Genomic DNA, 22,771 nt, shown 5'->3' on the forward strand with positions numbered 1-22,771 from the left:
TATATTCTAATTTTTACATGCTGACTATTTCATTGATTATATTGCTATATTCTTAGCACCTCGTAAAGTTATTTGCTTGATGCTAAAAAACTATAATTGTTTATTAAATATTAGGAAGCACGTCTGCTTGGCATTGGTTCGTGTCTCTACTAAGTTACTATAGACTTAGACACATTTTACATTCTACACATTTTACATTTTATGTAAAATTGAGAGCTTTGTTCATCTTGAAATAATTTAAATCGTTCATTAGGATTTAGTTCTTTAAATGAGCTAAATGTTTAAAACGTTTAGTTTTGTTTTAGAACATTTGCATATTCTATTCTGCAAAAATAGATTTAAGAAAGAGCCCACTCTCTGGTCTTAGATATCTGTTTTGGTCAAGTGTCCACGCGACTCGACTTCAAGCCATCAGATGTGCGAATCTTGGCGAGCACAAGCTGATTGAGAGAGTCTGACTTTCGGGTGCGATTTGTTTGCTGGCGGATTTATGTTTGTACTTGCGCTTTTTGCTTTGCCTTTCGTGTTTTTGCCTTGGCACTTGGCTGAGTTCTGTTGTGAATGTGGCTTAAACCTGGTGTTTGAGCCAAGTCCGAGTACGCGAGCGCTCTCGGAGCTTTTCAGCCTGGCTTCTTGGGCGACTTATCAGTTTCTGATCGCTGTGGGAATTCAGTTAATTGTGGACGCTGTAGCCAAACGGACGCATGCGCGGCGCTCGAGAGACTTTCCGAGGTTTTCCTGAATAAAATCACTACGTGTTTCTGGTCGTGAAAGTATCTTTTTCAGTTAGGCAGTGCACTCTGCAGTGGCCCCACCCTTCCCCCCTTCTATTTCTCAAGCCTCGAAAAGGAGCCTTTTTCCGAGTCGAAAACAGCGACACGAGCAACACAGCTGAAAACCTATTTAAGGACCGTTCCAAAACATCAAGGATACATTTCAAAGACCTCTTTCGACCAAGTCAGTTAAATACAGAGTTTTCAGAGTGTGTGCGTGTGTGTTAGTGTGTACGTGTGCCAGTGTGTGTTACAAGTGTGTGCCTTAATCCATTAAATATAATTAAGCCCGAATCAAAACAAAATATATTAAGTCCGCGAAACGAACAAATACAAATACAAATACTTTTCAAAGAGCCATAAACAAATCGCAGTCTGCGAAATCCGTTCAAAGCTCGCGCCAATATTGCTCCAATTTGAGATAACGGCTTAGCAACAATTGCATTGAACAGTCGAACAACAGTCGAACACAACAACTGAAACCTAAAACAGCAACAACCACCCGTAAATATAGAAAGCTTAACAATCAAATCCAACAACAACGACAACGAGGGATTAGAGCCACTAACAACTATAAATGTGGTGGGTGCATTATTGGTAAGCTCGGCGGGTTTGGTAAAAAGTAACGGTTAATAATATGCCACACGGAAAAAAAAACTAACGAAATTCTTCATGAATTTGTTAAGATGTGTACTTAAATTGTAACACCACCAAAGAAGTGGACTTTTGTGACTAACACTAAAATGATACATTTAAAATATTTATTGGGGCACTTAAAAATGTTTTACTATTTCGAAAACTATTCCCTTTATTAAATTTATAAAAATAGGACTAATTTTTTTAAAATTATAAAATATATACATTCGCACTTTGTTTGTTAAATAAATTATTCAAATGTAATTTAATATCTCATCTCATTTTGCTTAGTGCTCAAAAATTCTTTCTGTGCAGGAATAAGATCGCAAAGTGTATATATAGATCGTTTTATAGCCAAACGGCTAAAATTGGCCAAATCCAAAGAGTTTTTATGCGCAAACGCGTTTCTTATGTTTTTAGGATTTTCCTCCCCCTTTTTGCGATTTTTTTTGCTTGGTTTTCGTTTGTTTTGCAGTCGGCCTGTTACTCAAATTTTTTGCTGCTGAGTTTTAATTTTTGTTACAGTTTTTTCTGCATTTTTGGTATATTTTTTTTGTGCTCGCTCGGCTGCCTTGCTCAACGAGCGGCTTTGGTGTTGTTTTTGTTTTCGACTTGGCCACAAAGTGGATTTGTCTTCAGGCCGTGGAAATCTGGCGGAAAGGCGGATGGGCGGAAAGGCGGGAGGGCGGAGGGCGGTGGGCGGTGCCGGTTGGGAGATATGTCGGCCAGTCGCCTCAAGGTCACGGATGAAAGTCTGTCGGTGTGAGTCAGTCAATTGGCATGCAAGTGCATTAGTGTTTGGGTTTTGAAATCATAAAAAAACCAACAAAAAAAAAACAACGCAAAGCCTGAATGAAAGAGTATTTGTTTCTTTTGTGCGGCTCGAATTCCCGATTTGTGATGGACGGGCGTGGATTAAGGCATTAATTTATTTCGCAGGCAGATTCATATCTCCCATGCGCGCGATCGACAAACGAGATTTTAATGGTCCCTATATGCGTTATTATTTTTAGACGCCCTGCTTATTTCGAACTTACCGAAATAATTAACGGTTCGCTTGTAATTGGGCGTTGATTTAGTGACCCACTGTCCCACCTGGCATTCAGATACAAAATACGAACCAAAAAAAAAAAAACAGAAACAAAAGCAAAAAAATAAATCGCCGTGGAGTGAATTAATTTCAGATTTGTCAGATTGAAAGTACGCTGCCAGCTGAATGCCAAGGAAAAGCTTGAATATCCATCCAAGGGCAGTAATTGTGTGCAATGGATTGTTTGAAGGAAAATTTATGGCAGCAATTTAGCGGCATAATTTACGATCTCATTTTCAATGGACCCAGTGCCGAAACAATACGATCTAGATCATAATTTAATTTGTATTCAATTAATAGAATCTTAACTGGGGGAACACGTACGTAATTCAACCGTATCAATAGCCAAATTGCTTCAAATTAGAACACATTGGAAATTATGGCTGCTATTAATAACTCTACCAAATGACCGCATAAGAGAGCTAAATCTCGTTTGATTTAATGGGCAATAAGTGTAATGAATCAATCAATTTAATAAGAAATTGAAACCCGTAGAGTAAAATCTTACTGCCATATTTTTATTACTTTTTACTTCTTATTTATAATTATTCCAAGAAAAACAAACTCTTGGAGACCATTAATGACTCCATCAAATGTTTATGTTTTATTTGCAATAACCCAGCGAAGTATTTGCAATCTCCATCACATAAACACTCCTGTCATTACGCTAAGTTTTCGTAGCCTTAGCGCGACCCTTAATCAATCAGATAGTCATATCGATAATGTCTATAATCTAATGGCCCCCACATTCTGAGCCAGATTGCAAAAGTGGAAGCGTTGGCAAACCGTTCAACATTTTTTTCAGCCAAATTATTATTAAGAGCGTAATTGCAGCGCAAACTGCCTGCAGTAGCTGCCAGTAGTCGCTGAGCTTTGGCCAAAACAATTAAAGGCTGCAAAAAGTTAAATTAACAAATTATATGCTGCGGCAGAGTAAAACGAAACCAGCGGCGGCAAAAAACGCTGACAAAACGCCTCAAAGTCGCGCGACCTGCGACAGATAGACAAACAGGTTGGGATTGCACTGTTTTAGTTTTGGCCACATTTTCAGTTTTGGTCACAACATCGCGATGACAAATGGCCAAAGGAGTGCAATAAACTCTTAGAAATTCCATGGAAACATAAACACAAACAGAAAACGCTCCAATTAGAGCTCGCTCGAATGTCTTTTGTGACTTTGGCAGAGTTTTGGCTTTTGCATTGACTCTGTGATTGCTTTTTATACCCTTGAGGAGGGTTGTTTGTTTCATTCGTGAACCAGTTGTGTGTAAATAAAGAGTTTATTTAAATGTTCTGCTAACTAAGCATGCACTTTCTTAAAGTATGTTCCTATTCAAGCATAGTGTTTTAATGGATGTACATATGTTAAATGCTGCTGATAAAATAGCGCATACGACGTGTGGCCTCTCCCTTCTTTGGCCGCCTCGGCTTTGAGCCTGGCCGTCCCTCAACTCGACTGAATTCAACTCAAGTCAATCGAACTGAACTCGAATCAACTACACTTCGATTGTTAATGAATTGCAATCGTAGTGCGACGTTTTCTGAGAATGCGAATGTTTGACAATTTGTCACAGGGTCCAACACTTGTCTCGTCCCCGTCTGAATCTCAATCTGTTTCTGGATCTGAATCGGAATCGGAATCGGTATCTGAATCGAAGTGAATTGCGGGTGCGGGCCACGTTTGTCCATTTGTTACACATTTTCATTTTATTTCGCCTCTTGTTTGTTTTGTGTCATTTGTACGGGGACTGCGCATTGTGTGTGTGTACTTAGTGGCAATTTATTTGCCATTACCTTTTGCCCGCAGTGTTCACTTCTGGTTTTAAATCAAGTTTATTAACCGGAATCTGTCAGTCGCCCATTGTCCAACATTCTCACCTCACCTCACCTCACCTCACCTTGCCGATCTGCGATCTGCAATCTGCCAGTTTCCCCGGGCTCTCGTTTTCAGGGCGTATCCATAACTATCGATTAGCATTCTAATTTATATACTAACTGCCCGAGAGTGCGAGTGTGGCACAAATTTAGTAACGCCAATGGCCAATGGCCATTCACGAGTGCGATTATTCCATTAGGATTTCAAGACCAAGCTGCGGTTGCTGCATTACCAAAGAAGGGAGTTCGATAATTGCGGCGAATAAATTGATGTAGAATTATTTAGACACATTTGATTTACAGCTAGTGACATCAGCCTGTTTTGATTGTAAAATTCATTGCAATTTCCAAGTTTATGAACTCCATTTATCTATCATCTCCCATCATTAAGAGATCTTCAAAGTAACCAACAACTAGTTCCAAAGCCCGAAAACTTGTTTTTATCTAAATATATTATTTCCCAAGAAGAAACTTAATTGCGGCTATACAAGTATACTTCACTAGCAAAGGGTATTCCAAGTTCATTGATTTCCTATATCCCCTGCAGTTGTTTTTGCTTTTGGCCTTAACCCAAGTGGTCGTCGGAGATACTTGCTCCCAGGCAAAGTCAGAACTAGAACATATTCCGATTCCAATTCCTATGACAAGTGGGTGCAGCTATGGTTAAAGTAGTTATAGACTAGTTGCAATTCAGAGACGCTAAATTGCCGATAATGAATGTGTGAACAAAACGACGGACGTCAGAACTTTTACTTTCCAATGGGCAACCATTTTACAAGCGACTTGAAAGGCCAAGGAACTTACAGAGTAACCTGAGTAAATGATGAACATCTGCCAGCGGGGCAGCTGAAAAAAAAGCAGAGAAGTAAAGAAATTGAAATGACGTCAGACAAAAGGCCAGAACCGAACCGAACAGAGGAGAATAGAATGAAATATAATGGGTGCCGGCTTAAATGGGAGGTTCTGGCATTTCCATATGACTTTTGGCTAATTAATGACCCCTCACTTGGCTAAGAACGAAACTTGGAAACTTTCGTTTTTAATGAGATGCCTGCGCGCCATAAACATATTTGTTTTCCCCGCAGAATACCTCAGTAATTAAATGCTGTCTGGCAAATAAAAAAAAACCACAAAATATCCAGAGAGACCATGAGTAATTATATGGCCTGTGAAGAAGGCTTGATAAGAATTAGAACTGGTTTTCGCCTGGTGTCTCTGTCTTTCTTTCGGCTTTTGTCTAGCCTTAGATTTTTTGCCACAAGAAATATGAATTTTTTTTTATGAATTTGACTTTGGCCGGAGTTTAATTACATGGTCTCGGAGTGGCGGAAATGCCTGAGAACGGTTAATTAAATTATGCCTGGCCAAATCAAACTCATCATCGATTGCAGCAGCTTCGACCAAATCTCGGTACCCACTTCAATGGCATGCCAATTGCTGGCAACAAAAAGCTATCAAAATACCTCGCCATTAATTATAAATATGTTGAAATTGCAACAGACGACTGAGCATCTGTCTGGGCTATGGATTTTTTGGATTTGGTTTTTGGGCTTGGCTTTTGGCTCTCGACTTCACTTTTTGTTGTGGCCAGACTCTGCAACTTGTTGTGGACGCTTCTTGAAGTTGCCAGTTGCTAGTTTGTGTGGCCAACCTGCTGCCAATACAAGTTCAATGATTCTTCTACACCCAAAAAAAAAAATAAAAACACCACAAGCCCTTAAAAGTCTTTGAACTTGGTAAGTAAACATCAACACAGAAGGTGGGCGTATGCCACACCCACTACAAATACTTACTAATAAAATTAAAGAAATTAATATTCATATATTTTCATGCTTACTTTTTTGTTAAGTGCATTCAGCTAACTGCGGAATCCGCCGAGACTTGGAATTAGTTGCAAGTGCTGCGACTCTCGGCGATTTCTGGTGTGAAATGCACCTTGACATTTGGCGCGGATTTTTCCCATGCCTTATCGATTGAACGCAATGAATTTGCTCTCGTCGCGCGATTTGTTATACGTTTGCAAAGTATTTTTAATGGGCGATCATTTTGGTACCTTGTTTACTACTTCGCTGGCTAATTACCACTTTTTGTCTTTCCCAATTGCAGCCATTAAGCAAATCCCGAGCGACAGTGGCCAGAATGATCGCAGTGCAGCTGGTGGTCAAAGGAGGCCCAATGATTCACTGAGGAGCCCCAGCAAAGCGATACCCATTGAGCAGCGAGAACAAAAGAAGCATTAACTGGAAGCTTCATTAACTGGTGGACAGGTGGACTCAATCGACAGCGGAATGGCACACTTTTGCTGGCTCCTTAAATTCGGTTTCTTGCTGCTGGTAAGTGTCGCATTAAGTTTGTTGTTCGCTTGTTTATGGCCAGGTGCTCTCGGAATTCCAGGGAACTTGCTCGGTTTTTTGTCCAAAAATCGCTTAAGTTCAAGGCTGAGATTTGGTCAACTGGGCAAGCAAACAAACGAGTTTACACTCTATTTCAAGCACTTTTAAGAATGGTTAGTAATTGTCTTTTATGTCATGAAATCCTAAATAGTTTGGGTGCTGTTACAGAAAAAGAAATTAAATATATCTGCCAGAAGTTGTGATAAATTGAAAAAACAAAACTCATTTTCATTTCAACACAGCCGAAAGCAATCAATCAATTTATCTGATCTTCAACTTGGAAAGTTACGTCCTCCATCCCCACGACTTCGATTTCGATGTAACAGTTCAACAGTCCAACGAAACTGATTCAAATGGCATCGTTCGAAGAGTATAAACTCCAATTGAGACCTCATCTTTATGGCCACAAATGCCATTCACAAAAGTGCAATTGCCAAATGCATTCACATGGGCTGCACCATTAGCTTGGCCAATGCGTTTTGAAAAATGGTTTAATGGTGCGATCGCACTCCATTTGTTTGCCCACTTCGCTTTTATTGGCCCAAATCATCCATAATTCTGCTGGCTAGCAAATGCATTTCGAATTCATTTTTACCACACACTCTCGCTTTTCTGTCTGCCTGGCCGGCACTTTATTGACTGCTCATTAGACAGACCCAGTTGATTGTGAGTAATGTGGAGCGGAGTGAGCCAAACTGAAGCCGAGTAAACTAAATAATTGCACGCGATTTAACTGCAGTGGTTTAACCACTGTACTCAGAGAAAAGTTGGCAATTAAATGTATTTTATGGGATACAAAATTATGTAAATTTATTTTCCTTTTCATTCGGTTTGAAGTTTTATATTATCAGTATATTCATTTTTAGTGGATAGGTTTACAAATTGTATTGCCTAGTTAAGCATAATTTACGATGACCTTTACGTTTATTACTTGGGAATACTTCAACGTTTATATTTCAAACTAATTTTCATCTGGACGATTTCATTTGCAGAGTGACAACAGTCCGATCTTATTAATTACCCATTTTTTGCGAGTGTTTTATTTGCAACTGACGCTTGGAGTGCCTCTGTATTGTGGCTCCAAGTTTTGCTCTGTTTGGGTTTTGTGGCTAAAGCCCAGGCTCTGTCTTTTGGCCATTCAATGGCGATGACTACGGCAATTTGCAAATTATGCTCAGCGGGGCAGGGAGTGGTGCGGTGGTGCAGTGGGGGCACTGCCAGTGGTGCAACTACATTCTAAACTCGGATTTTCTAGGCGATTATAAGCCATTATTTTAACCCACCGTGGCACATCCATGTCTTGGGTTACACGAGTATTCATCAAATAAACGGTTTTGTTTATGGCTTTGAGTTGCTCCTAAACGATCTGGGGCCAGCATGGGTTAATTTCCCACACGAAATGTGCAGTGTCTCTGCAGTGTAATTAATAAATGTGTGTTATTGTGCCACAGCCCAAGTTGATAGCTGCAATTTGGATCGACTCAAATGCGAACTGGAGTCCGAATCCGAATTCGAATCCGCCCCAACTTGTGGCATTGAGCACGGCCCTAATGTGGGCTGCACTTGGCTGGAAGATCGACAGACGGATAGCAACACTCGGGAAAATAAAGAGCTGTGTTTCTATTCTGTATATCGATTACTCTTGATTGCAGTTATGGTTTTTCTTCAGTCTAAGTTTATTGTGTTTTCTGAGTGCATAAAGCGCCGCGGGCATTTGCTTGTAATACTCTGCACACAATGTGTCGCCCAGCTGACGACAGCGGGTGGTGGCCAAGAGCGGCGAATGTCTGATGTCCGATGTCTGCTACCAGAGATTAGACTTTGGCCCGGCCAGTTTAGGCTGGGCTTGTGGGGAAAATGGACCCGCTGACACATTCACTTGGCCACCGACTGTTTTGGCCGCAAATTGCCACGGTGGCTGACGGTGGCTGCTCCTTTGAAAGCCGCCCACTTCTAGCACAAACAGCCCGCGGACGTGGACTCCACTCGAAATATGCAGAAATGCCAGAAATGGGGGGTTACATGACTTTTTCCGCATTCGATATCTTAGTTCGTGGCCTGAGTCACTGGCCCCTCTCCACAAATCCTGTTTATATAGCAGTATGTACTGTGCCATGTCTATGATCCCATATCAATCAAATTACTTCCGAAATTTGCATAACGCAAACATGAATTCAATCTGTCAACCCGTGGCGTTTGTATGGTGTCAAGCGTAAAAACTGAAATCACGACGATTGTGGCTAATTAAAGCATCGGGCATCGAGTATCGAGTATTGGGTATCGAATGGCAGCATCAGCGGCACTTGAAAGCCAATCGAGTGCTCCAAATGATCCTAATAAAGAGAGCGCTCATTAAGGCGTGATTATTGCTTAATTGTCTGCTGGCTATTCACGCGCACACAAGGCGGATACGTGATATTCTGAAAGTTGACTTTTTTTGACACTTCCGCTAAGTTGACAGCCGTGAAAATTGTCGCCAAAACGGCACAATCGAATGATAAATGGTCAGCTTCGGCAGGCAAAGTGCAAAAGAATGTCGAAACAGGATTAGCTACCTGATAAATCAATCAAGATTAATAAATGCTTATCACTTTGGCGCTGGTTGAAGGAACCCAAAACCCGAATGCGAAACCATTACCCAATTCATTCATTAAACTGGAGCACGTCACTGAGCGGGCGTTTTAAATAACCCCACAATGGAAAGGAATGCGCATTGTTCCAGTTGGCTTGGTATTTTTAGAACGTTTATTTCTTTGTCTTTGGGCGAAACCAAATAGTTGGCCCTTTTGTAATTGTCACACGAATAATAATTCCCTGGGCTCCCTGGGCCGTTGATTTGGTGTCAATGCTAACTGTCGCTTTTCCATTTTCCATTCAACGCCCGCGGTCGGTTACTTCTGCAATTTTAGACATAAAAGGCAAGGCGACCCGCCGGATGACTAACCGATCTGGAGATATAGTATTATAGTAACTGGTTGGTCAGTCAGTCGGTTTACTTGCTGGCTTGCTGGGTTGGTGGGTAACTTTAGCACATGTGCGAAGGTGTTCGCTCAAATTTGCTCTAGAAAATGCTCGGCGACAGGCGCCCACTGCACTGCCGGATGTTGTTGTTGTTCTTGCTCAGGGGAATAAGTACACACGTTAGAGCAAAAAAAAAAATAAATATATTGAATACACCTATAAAACAGCTTGAATAATTATGCTATTATGTTCGCCGCTGCGATCGATTTCCATTAATATTCGATTCAATTTTCGCTATTTTTTATTGTTTTGCGAATTGCGCCTTTCAAATTCGCCCGAATGGATCAAAAGTGTTTGGCTAGTAAATGATCTGCCTCGTTGCAATTAGCAATGCTAATACTTATGGCGATCGATAAATATCCATAAATATGTTTTATTAGCTTCGATTTCATCGGCGGGTCGTTTGGCAGGGCGAGTTCGTGCCCTAAGTCTTTTGTTTCTGCGGTGGGTGTGTGTGTCCTGATACAAATTTATGGCCGATCTCTGGCCATGAATTTGCACTAGAGTGTTATGGATACTCGTGGTGTTATGCCAAAGATATGGATGTAGATAAGCAAGCTGCTAAAGCAATTTAATGGTGCATTAAATGCAAATTATTAGTTTGTTCAATGGCAGGGAAGGGTTAAAGAAAAAGTTGGGATTTTCAGTCAACTAACTCTTAACTCTTATTTTCTGTTTCTTCCACGTAATGTTCGTGTTTTATTTCCCTAAATGTAAGCATTGCTCATCAGAAGGGATAAAAACCCAAAAAGCGATCAGATGTCAATAAGAACAGGTTCGAAAACTGACTTCCTTAACAGCAAACAAGTTAATCAATCCCGCGATGAGTCAGTGAAATGCATGCAAATGGCAGGAACATAAATATCTTAATGACACAGAGTGACACTTTGATCGGCATCGTTTAACTAGTTGCTCCATTTTCCAGTCAAACGATTTGCATCTATTTGCCCATTGGACAATCCATAATCCAAGCTGTTCATTCGATGGGTGTTTTCGCTACCTTACCTACCACCCACTTGAGCACTTGCAACGCGGTTAATTATGCCACATTTGCCACTTGACTAGGGACTCCACAGTAACATGCGCCACTTCAAACGGCGCACCGCAGCATTCCTCTGATGTCTTAATAGACCAGCCGCATTATTATTCAAATGCCAATGAGCTAAAGTCCAGATCTCGGTCGACCATTGCATGACTTTGGCATATTTGCTAGCGACATGAAGACATAACTCAGCTCATGTGGATCGATACAAATGATATTTTAATTACGCAAATTTATAAATAGATCGCTGAGATAAGCTCACCGCTTGCAGTTGCAAGAAATATGCTTGAGATTTCTCAATAAATTACTCATTTTCAAGTGTCGATGCTCTCACCACCGATTGCACTTCAGTAATGTCGAGCACAACTAACACGCCTCTATCTCTGACATTTCAGATGTTGTCCGGCTGCCGGACGCGCCCAGCTCCCTTTCCAAGTGGCAGGCAGAGTGAGCTCATCGCGGGCAACGAGTTCCTCAAGCTGTTCCTTGACCATGATGACCAGCAACGAAGCTTGCACAGCGGCGAACAGGATTTCGAGGGCAGGGCAGAGTCAGCATCCCCATCATCCCCGTCATCCCACCACAGATCGGCCACCGGAAGAAGCCTGGATCTTAGCAGGAACCGCTACAGGAACTCCCTGACATCTGGAAACTCCCAGACCGAGGAGCCGTCCGACTCCAAGCAGGTGGCGAAGCTGGTGACCTCAGGCAGTAAAATAGTGTTCCTCGAAGATGCCCCCAGTAAGGTGAAAGGAAAGTCGAGTGACGAGGTCAAAGTGGTGGCCGTTAGTGTGAGCTCCTCCAGCAAGAGAGGTCCTTCGAGGAGCAGTGCCTCTGGTGTGACTGGAACGGGCTCGGACTTTGTGAACCGCTCGCATAAAAGTGAGCTTTCGATTGAGGAAACCGAGCCCAGATTGGCTGGCGATTCCATGGACAGCGAGGTGGATTCCCTGAACAGTGCCTCCAACATCCAGAGTGTACTGGCTGCCCCTTTACTGGCAGCTTCCTCCTCGCATTCCTTTTTGAAAAACCAAAGCCAGGTGACAGAAGAGGAAAGCGGTGTGGGAACCGCAGCTGGGGCAGGTTTACCCTTTCAAACGGTGATATACCATGACACCAAACAGGGAAGAGGACCTCAGTCCAGGTCCATATCCTACAGTTCCATCTCCCAGAACGTGGATGATTTGCAAACCTGGCAGCAGTCCAGAAGTGGCATTTTGGCAGAGGCCCAGCGAAATGTAAGTGAGAGCCTGAAGCATGCCCACTCGTCAGAGCCAGCCAAGTTCTACTCAGTACCATCGAAAATGTACAGTGTGCCCAGTAAGTTCTACTCCGAGCCAGCTAGGGTGTACTCAGAGCCCGCCAAGATGTACGGACAGCCGGAGAAGGTGTACTCAGAGCCCTCGAAAGTCTACGGACAGCCCTCGAAGTTTTACTCGGAGCCAGCGAAAGTGTACTCGCAACCCTCGAAAGTGTATGGCGAACCAGCGAAAACCTACTGGCCACAAACACTGACCACAACGGCAGCACCACCGCTGGTTAGCACCACCTCCTCCCCATCAACCTCCACCAGCAGCACCGAGAAAGCACCACTGGCAGCCACCACCACCAGCACCTTTGTGCCCCTGCGATCCAGACCACGACCTGCGATTGTCTCGCGCATCGCTTTTGGCGAGGCCCAGAGCACAAGCACCACCACCACCACCAGCACCAGCACAGTAGCCACGCCGAGCAGCACGGCAGCAGCAGCCAGTGGAACGGCAGCAACGCTGGCCAGCAGGGTCACCACAGTGAAGCCTCCCAGAAGCAGCACTTCCGCCAGCATCAGGCCAACCACTTGGCAGCACCACTATCACAGCTACAGCCACCAGCAGCAGCAGCAGCCACAGCCACAACCGCAGTCGGCGCATCCAACGCGCCGAGTACTCTTCAACTTGGATAAATTGCCTTATGATTTATTGAATGCACCGCAGCCGCAGCCGCATCCACTGGAGCCAATTTTATCGAAGCACTCAGGTCCGAGTCACTACCACCAGCAACATCAGAAGCAGCAGCATCAGCAGCAGCAACAGCAGCAGCAGCAGCATCTGCAGCAACACGAACCGCAACAGCAACAGCAACAGCCAAGTCCATGCTGGGAGCAACAGCGTCAGCATTCATCACCGCCGCATCAACATTCTAATCAAAATGCCAAAGGATTGCCCAACAGAGGTGAGTCCAAGTCGGATCGCGGATCTGAATCTGGTTAAACAAATTACACTGTGCAGCAGGGCGAGTGTTGCAATGCATAAATTAAACAGATCAATTTTCTGTGCCCATCAGCTTTAATCGTATATCATTTATAACGACCAGCTTGAATGGATCGATGATTATGTTTCACTTAGGGAGTAGCCATTGTAAATTGGGGTTCCATTAAAGAGCATAACTCATTATAGCATTACTAGAGTGATTTTTGGGCACAGTGTACTTATGACAGACAGCGACAACGCAGAGGTTTAACCACTTGAACCCCGGCCAACTAATCTTGAACTTATCAAACATCATCTTTTGTTGCATCTCGCCCCGCAGATCTAGTCAAGTGTGTTTCCAAATTTGCACACCAACATGGAGCAGCGGCGTCCGCGGTGGACCCATCGCCGCCATCATCTTCGGGGTCAGGCGGTGGCTATTCGTACAGCTCCAGCTCGTCCTCCACGTCCTCCTCGTCCACCTCATCCAGCTCGGCCACCTCGTCCGCGAAGCAGCAGGCACATCTGCAGCACCAGCAGATGCAGCACTTCACCACCGAGCGCCCCGAGCTCTACACTCCGACCTCAGAGCAGAATTACGAAATTGAGGAGTCCGTTAGTGTTATGACAAACGGACGAGCCCACGGACCGCAGGGCGGTGCAGGTGGTGGTGGTGCTGGTGGTGGTGGTGTGGCAGGGAGTGGGGCAGTGGGGCAAATCACAACGCCAGCCAGTCCAGTGCCCCAATCGAGCACCACCGCCAGCCCAAGTCGTGGCATCAACAGAGGACGTGGCTCGGTGGTTTACAATGCAAATGCCAACGATTATTCGGATGGCGATGATGATGGCGATGCTGGCGGGGATGGGGATGGGGATGGGGACTCGGGATCAGAGGGCCAGGGAGGAGGCACCGAAGACGAAGACAAAGTGGCCTACGTGGTCGAGGGACGCAACTACCGAAAGTATCGGGTGGAGGAGAAGACCGACGACGGCTTCATCGTCGGCGAGTACGGAGTGGTGGACCACAACGATGGAAACCTGTGGGGAGTGCGTTACACCGCCGACTCCACCATCAATCGCAGTCTGATACAGAAGGCGTTGCTCACGTTTCTGAAGCTCAAGTAGGGGCCACATGGTCAGGCTCCACTCGGGAATGCACTCGAAATGGAGGGAGGAGAGTCGCCAGTATGCAGGGAAATCTTTGGAAAGTACAGGGATGCTTAGGAAAACATTTACAAAAAACAAACCGTCTTAATACTTAGAATCGATGGTTAATATATTGGAATTACTAGAAATATTCAAACTCTTTTAAGTTAAGCGAAGCCTAGAAAACAATTATTTGCTAAGAAACCTATTTGGCTGATTAAGATTTACATTGTTTAAGTTGTAAGCCCTAGTTTTAGTTGTAAAACGAAAACGCAGATATGTGGCGACTTTCCAAAGGCATATCGGTGATTTCCCGAGTGCCAAAATACAAAAACCCCGCACCTTCCCACTGAAGAGACAGCTGCAAAGGCATTCACATGTGATCCAAGTCGTATTGTAGTTAGCGTAGAAAACCTAAACCTAGATAGATAAACCTAGATAGATGTACCCTAGAACTTAGCCACTAGTTGAGTTCCCACGAGATCAGTGTGTGTGTGTGTGCGTGTGTGTTTAGTCAGTAAACGAATTTTGTTTAATGTTTAGTTAATGTTTTAATTAATTTATTGTAGTTGTTGGTATTGTAATTGTAAACGCAAATCCGAGCCTAATTTATTCAGCCGACCAGCACACCCGAAATTCCGCAGAACTATAGCAACTTGCCATAAACTCCCAGCACCTACCAGCATTAAGAACGAGCGAAAAACTATCCTAATTAGAGCATTAAGCGACTTGTGTAGTGAAATAAACTAAATTCCATTGAGACTAAATCAAATCGCAGTTGTGCGCATTACTCATTCATCTCGCAGCGGGATTGGGCATCGGAACGGATGTGATTGGGAAACAGGTTGTCCTGGGGGCAACTACTCCGCGGATCCGCAAAGTAAATAGCCACTTAAAATTGATTAAAAACATGCAGCGTGCAGCGCGACGGAGGGAGTCGTTTTTCCGGACAATATCATTAAAATTTAATTGATATGAACAAGTGACAAAGCAGCAGCAGGACAGCTGACGCCAGGAATTCGCAGCTCACGGGGTAGTTTGCTCGCATGAGTACACTAAGAGAAATGGGGAGTGTGGGCTTAATTTTGGTTCTTTTTTATGCATTGGTTCTTTTAAAATCATATATGAGCCTTATCTGCAGAACATTAAAATGTCACTTGTAAAATATGGAATGTCTCTCATTCCTTACATTTAATCAAAGATATATACAATAGTTTGATTTCCTCTTCTGGGTTGCAGTTTATGGTTATTTCAGGTATTTTTTCCAGTTCACGGATTAAGAAGATAAACAGTCACAAGAGCTCTTCTGTGCTGGGATAACGATAATGTCCCGACAGCCCAAACCTGCTGGGCTATCACTCTTGCGAGTGAAACGCGGAAGCTGAGAGACAGAGGAGCACTGGAATCTCCGAAGCTGCGAGTTGGAGGGGCAACAAGGAACCTGTGACAAAGTCAAGGCGGCAGTTTAGGGCCTTATAGGTTTATAGAGCCACATTTGGCCAATTAAGAGCAGCATTTCGCATTTAGCATTTCCATAAATGTCCAGCGCTTGTTTACTGATCTGCCCCAAGAAACCGAGCCCATGCTCTGCACTCAACGGGAAACCAAGTGGATGTGAAGGATGTGAAGGTCGCTGAACGACCTTGCTTGCGGTCGGTTGGAAAGAAGTTTCCACCTTGGATGCCACCATCCTCTACAGAAGAAGCTGCTTCTTAGGCGTCTGCGTGTCGTCATTTGGCTGGTTTTATTGCCCCTTGGGGACTGGATATTGGACTCCAGAGATTGGCCGCTAAAATTTCCACTAATGATTGCATGCGCCAGTGCCAGGTTTCAGTTGCCAGTTGCAGTTTCAGACTCAGATTCAGATTCATTTTCAGTGCCCTGCTATTTTTAGATATGTAAGACAATCGCAGTACGGACTTTGGTATGCTGTCTTATCGCAAACCGGCAATCAACCCAAGCTGGGAGCTGGAGCTGGAGCTGGAGTTGGAGTTGGAGTTCGAGTCCCCCTGAGTGCGATTCTGACCCGGCTGCATCAACGACGCGATCTGCGTGAAGAAATACGGCACATGACCATAAAATCACGAAGGGAACGTGAGCATCCGGCACCGAGACTTAGAATACACTTGGAAATCTGGTACACCCAATGAAAGTTTAAAAGTTATAAACTATTCGTACTTAACTTAACCTTAGGATCTTTATCAGATCAGATAATATGAACTTTGTCCAAAGGTAAAGTAATTTACACTATTATCTATATATTGGTTGTACATCTGATGATAAGCTGATTTTGTAGTTAATATTTTATACAAGAATTCGTCATCGTTTTTAAAACAATTGCAATACCCCTATTCAAGGGTAGGGAAAAAGAGAATGTGCCTGGGCAGTTGCAGATGTAATGCGAAATGCCAGAGAGGCAGAGACAAAAGTTTGTGGATGGGGATTGGATGTGCATGTGGATGTGGATGGGATGGGATGGGTTGGGATGAGTTTGGAGCTGTAGATGGGGGGACCTGGCCGTGCCCTTTCTGCGGTCAGCTGCCTGATGGACATCTCCCAGGGAGGAGGAGCTGGCTTTCGAGATTCGAGATGGGTCAGGAACTGGTTATACCGTTGCGCTTAAGTGCGGCAATTACCGGACGATACGGTTCTCCTCGCCTTTTGCTGGAGTGAAAGAACTTAACTGAAATGCAGCATGATGAATGCGGCGAAAACACGTTTCAGTTCCAACGGTGCACGGAAAATAGTGATCATTCCCTTTGATTTTAAAAAGCGTCAGATATTTTTAGCATGCTTTAGCATTTAATAAGTGTGAAGACTGAATAGAAACCTATTTTTATAGGTAACATGCTCAGCTTATGACCATTTACTTCGCCTCAGATAACTAAAGAATTTCACAAACGGGTTCAGGATAAAAATTAAAAACTATTTTGGGTATTTCTTTTGATGATTGCATTGTTTTTGGTGTAGAGTCTCGCCTTTAGGGGGCGTCAATAAATTTGAAAACTACACGACCGCCGATCGTTATGACAGGTTGAAAGGTGCCACGCCCCCGCCCCCAAGTCCTGGTCAGTGGCTTTTTAATGCGGTGGGCGTGGCGGCGCAATGGGCATTCTGACAGCTTTCGAGCAGTCTGTCCACTGGCTTCATTAAGTCCGCGATTTCGATGACCAGGCTTCCTCTTACTTTTGCCTTGAGCAGCTGGCAAATTGCTCGCCCATTGATCTGGCTTACAAGAATCGGCACTTTTCGCCTAGCCAGCGAGTCCTGTTAATTATTTCGATCCCATGTTCCAGGGATCCGCGGCCACTTAATGAAGTCGCCCCCATGCAGGTGAGCACGATGAACAGGCATGTTTTCACAATTTACGAACCATTTTATTCAATATACAAGTCGAGTGGGTATCTGGGGGCTGATCGATCGCGGCTCGGCAATTTATGACATGGCCTTATAATTGACCGATTTGTCATTATAATTAGCGTGTACACAGCCCAGACATTGGGGATCCTAATTTATGCACATTGGGTGGATTATTTTTAGAGAGGACAACGTGGTGATAAAACACGAAACATTGTTGCAACGAGCGGAGGATGTGCTGCTGTTAATCATTTTTTATTACCATATTGCAATAATTAAAAGTAAAAGAAGAGTGCGTACGATGAATTGGTAAAAGAACATACAGTCATATCATAAAGATCAATAAGGAAATCAGTTTTCTCTTTAAAGACTGATCACTTTAATAAAGTTATAAAATAAAGATCTCTACCACACCTGTGTTTCGTAATACTAGTAGTTTGTACTCATTTTCCTAGGCATATGTATATAATATTTATTTGGTATATGACTACATATTTATCTCTATTGTATGGCCATTGCTTCTGTCTTTTTTACATTTATTTTACACGTTTATCTACGCAGCCGTTTCCGGCAAAAATGCCTAAAAGCATGCTACTTTTTCAAGGAAATCGTCTTACAGTGAATACGCATCATATTAAGGAAGACTTTACTTAATTTTAATTGAAATATGTGTTTCACAGTTTTGTATTATTTTAAATCAACTACTATACTCGTACATACTTTACAGTTTTTGTTACCTAAATGTTTTGGCTTAGGTACATTTATCTCTTATAATATATTTATTCTTATTCCTTTTTCTTGCTCATAAATTTCCAACCACTTGAAGATACTTTAAATCAAAGAAAGTGTTTAAACAGAACCAGGCCAAGCAAAACGCCCACAAAAAAGTGCAACACCGGAAACGAAGATTAAAATTACCAAAAGTCATGAATCAAGCTGAGAAGTTAATTCAACAAAAAAAATCGAGAGGGATGGTCAGATGTTCAGACAATGAAGAATGCAAATCATTGCACTGCACCATGTTCTGTGTATCCTGCGAGTCCTGCAGGCTGCAATCGATTTGGAGCACAACTAATTGTACGCCGGCAATTAGCAGGAAAAGTATTCCTCCGCACTCAACACTTTACTAATCTGCAAGTGTCAAGCGGCCGCAAATGATGGCGATGACAAAAGGAGTTGACAGGCAGGACATTCGGGGCAGGAGTGCAGGACTACAGGACCACAGGACTAAAGGCACGGGTGCGGGTTCCGGAGGGTTGAAGTGTGCGTTCCGGGTAAAAAAGGATCGAGGCAGCCGCACCGGCAGCATCGACCTCGAAATTCCCCCGAACTGCTGGGGTTGCTTCTTTGCCACACTCAAGAAAGGCAGCCTCCAATTTGCACTTCATTTTGGCATTAATCTGGCTGCAAGTTTGCATTAATCTTTTATAAGGGATATTAAAAGTGAGAAACAGAGAGCATGGTCTTTCCATCACTGAAGTAGCAAAACTAAAATGGGTTTGAGGATAGAAAGATTTCGTAGTTCGTTTATAAGCATGCTTTTTTTTGAGTGCATTGACTCAGACTTCAAATGAAAAATGTGGACCCAGACGACAACAGGTCTCGTCAACGGGGCACAAAGGATGGAACGGCCTGTACCTTTTCGCATAATGAAATTCAAGTACCGGTGCTCCTTTAACGTTTGATATCAAAGGACATTCGATCGGGCATGCAACATGCGCTCATTGTCCCGCCGTTGTTGTCAGTTTTCCTTAAGCGTTTCTCGTATTTATGCCAAAGATTACATGTTGATCTCGCATATCTTTCATCTTGACGGACTGGGCTCCTTTATCCGAGCTCCGATCCTGGAATCCTGTGCGTGCTTCCCACGTCGCTGACATTCGATACGCGCTGGCAGGCGAAATCAAAATGCCGTCAGTCAGTAGCCCAGTCATGATCGTGCATTAATTGGTAGACAAATCACAAAACAAATTATTACTCAAAAGTGTAGTTTGTCGACTGGATGATACCTAATGCCGTAGCTTGATTCTAATCCACGCTATTGCGAAGCACACCATTGGTTTTTACAGGGTATCGTTATGAAACTTTCACATTTATTCATGTGGAAAGAAAGAATCTGTGGCCATCTATCTTCCATGGAAATCTCCCTTCGCTGACAACTCACCCGCTTCCCTGGTAGTCCATTGTGGACCACATTTCTCCAGCTCCAGCTCCAACTCCACCTTCCGAAGATTCCATCCAATCGATAAGCCATGCCCAGAATTGCCCCTTTTCAGCTACCTCCAGTTAGCGATTTGATGAGGGTTTCCTTGGATTTCCCTGCTCCTGGATAGATAATAATTTCATGACTGAAACAAAGAGCATATTGCGCATGCTAGATTGATCGCCCACTTGTTCGAATTTGCTCGACAAAAAGGCCAAGGAAATTGAAATCCTTTCTTTTGCATTCTTCCACTCGTTTTGGCTAACCCTTTTTATACCCGTTACTCGTAGAGTAAAAGGGTATACTAGATTCGTTGAAAAGTATGTAACAGGCAGAAGGAAGCGTTTCCGACCATATAAAGTATATATATTCTTGATCAGGATCAATAGCCGAGTCGATTTGGCCATGTCCGTCTGTCCGTCCGTCTGTCCGTCTGTCCGTCTGTCCGTCTGTCCGTCTGTCCGTCTGTCCGTCTGTCCGTCCGTCTGTCTGTCCGTATGAACGTCGAGATCTCAGGAACTACAAAAGCTAGAAAGTTGAGACTAAGCACACAGACTCCAGAGACATAGACGCAGCGCAAGTTTGTCGATTCATGTTGCCACGCCCACTCTAACGCCCACAAACCGCCCAAAACTGCCACGCCCACACTTTTGAAAAATGTTTTAATATTTTTTCATTTTTGTATTGGTCTTGAAAATTTCTATCGATTTGCAAAAAAACTTTTTGCCACGCCCACTCTAACGCCCACAAACCGCCCAAAGCTGCCACGGCCACACTTTTGAAAAATGTTTTGATATTTTTTCATTTTTGTATTAGTCTTGTAAATTTCTATCTATTCGCCAAAAAACTTTTGGCCACACCCACTCTAACGCCCACAAACCGCGAAACCTGTCCTTCGCACTTACACTAGCTGAGTAACGGGTATCAGATAGTCGGGGAACTCGACTATAGCGTTCTCTCTTGTTTCTGCTCAGTTCGTGGAAGCTGGTTGCTCAAGATTCGCTATTTACTCAATACCCATATTTTTTGTGAAAAATATAGAATTTAAAATTTCCCGCATCAGTGGTGAATCGATTGTTATGTTTCGTTGTAAAATCTTAGGGCATCAGGTGCCATCAGGTGCATTGTGCGTAATAATAGACTCCGAATTGCCAGCGCTCTGTATTCAATTTCAATCAGCCGTGGATCCTTGAGTGGGAGCTTACATCTCTCTTCCCACGGAACAGAAAAAGGACGACGATGTTTGTTATTCTATTATGACTATGGAGCCAAGTGCAAGTTGAAAGGTTGAAGGTTAATGATCCCGCCAGAGCAACGAACTCGCTTGACTGCATAGAAAGGAAAGAGTGGGGATAAATGGAAATTTGAAAGGAATAAAGGGGTCTACTGGTTAGTACTGATAATATTTTCAAATTCCCATCGTATTTGCAGTTAAAAAACAAATAATTGTAATCAAATTTCAATGGTCTCAAAAGACATTCGAGTTCCCTCAATATAGCAATACTTTAAATGTGTGATACCTTAGTACGAGGAGACAATCAGTTCAGATATTTTATCTACTTGGGAAATGAAGTTCTTTAAAAGTGTAAGGCACTTTGTTACTGAGTTTACATTTCCTGTTTACTCAGATAATTTTGAAAGCGAGCCGTCTTAGGGCTGTCTAATAAAATCAAAGAGATCTACCGCTTCTAATGCAACTATCTGCCAAGATCTGTGAACACTTTTAGCCGGAAAAGCGAGAAACATTCGGTAAGAGTTCATAGATATTCTATCTCCTGTCGCAAAAGTGAAAACATAAACACATTTCACTCGCAGATTTTTGCAAGAAATGTGTAAAATTTCTCGTCATATCGGGGAATGAAATCGGAAACTATTGCCAACAGTCTCGGGCGTGAGAAATGTAACGCAGATATTAGACTACTCGTATCTGCAATAATCTGCGTATGACATAATCTTCGGGCTTAAAGATGCAAACGAGACGTGGCCTGGTTTCTGGCCCTCTATGTCCTTTGAAAAACAAAGGGCCAGCGGCAAACAGGACATCCTACTTAACAGCAGCGAGCTGGTATTCAATTGTAAAAAAGGCAAACAAAAAGTCCTTAAGTTATGTTGGCTGGCAAATGTTGAGATGCGAGAAACAAAGAGGCTCCTCTTTGCGAGCACCACAAAAGGTCCTCAAATTCAGACTCGAGACTAAGGTACTGGCACTTATGCAAGGTCCAACTATTACACCAAGAGAAATGTATAGCAAATTCGTTAAAAGTGTAATAAAGTATTGATATTACTATACGTTAAAAATTAGATAACTTTACTGTTGAGAAAATTGTTCTTCAATTAAATATGCTAGCTAAATAAACTGCTCTTTTTGTAATTGAATATATCACTTACAGACATTTGGATAAATTTCTCCTTGTGCAGGACATAACAATCAAAACTGAATTGGAAATGGAAGCAGCGACTTCATCACTTGTTTCCTCTGGCTCTCCTGTTGCATAAATAATCTCGGGGGCATTCAACAGCCTGAAATCGGAGAACTTGGCGGAGAAGACTCGGTGAATCTCGCATCGGATATCGGATTGTAGTTGTGGCCCAAATCTTGGAGGTGTGTCCCATTGTTCTGGCCGCGTTTCCGTGGCAGCCACGAATATGAAACCTATCTGGAGGATTTGATTTTGCACGTGCAGGTCTGGGAACCTCGCCACTCCAAGGACCCGAAATCTGGCTGTCAAATCCCGAGAAAAGTTGCTCAACTTTCTGCCGGCATGTCCTACCGACTTGCGCAATTTTTTCCAAAGATATTCGAGCACTTTAATTTCATGTTTTGGGATTGTTCGCCTGATTTCTCAAGATCAGATTGCTTATCTGTGTCCCCGTTCCCCTGATTCAATTTGCCCGCCGTGTAATTATTGCGCTTTTCCTAGGCTGTTTGTCCTCTTTAGGGTCTAATAGTCCACTTCCTGCCCTTTGGGCCTCTTGGGGTTCCATTTGCACTTCAGTTTGACGTGAT

The 22,771-nt window shown here is 43.2% G+C and overlaps 1 protein-coding gene across 1 annotated transcript; it reads left to right on the forward strand.

The window, feature by feature from the left end:
• The first annotated feature begins 298 nt into the window (after positions 1-298).
• Positions 299-14,976, forward strand: LOC6538938 (mucin-5AC). Its single transcript, XM_015193641.3, has 4 exons — positions 299-1,370; positions 6,481-6,707; positions 11,226-13,041; positions 13,399-14,976. The coding sequence occupies exons 2-4, from the start codon at positions 6,663-6,665 to the stop codon at positions 14,181-14,183; spliced, it is 2,646 nt and encodes an 881-aa protein (XP_015049127.1). The 5' UTR covers positions 299-1,370; positions 6,481-6,662; the 3' UTR covers positions 14,184-14,976.
• The last annotated feature ends 7,795 nt before the right edge of the window (positions 14,977-22,771 follow it).

Source organism: Drosophila yakuba, chromosome 3R, assembly GCF_016746365.2.
Source record: "Drosophila yakuba strain Tai18E2 chromosome 3R, Prin_Dyak_Tai18E2_2.1, whole genome shotgun sequence".
NCBI classification, from domain to species: Eukaryota; Metazoa; Arthropoda; class Insecta; order Diptera; family Drosophilidae; genus Drosophila; species Drosophila yakuba.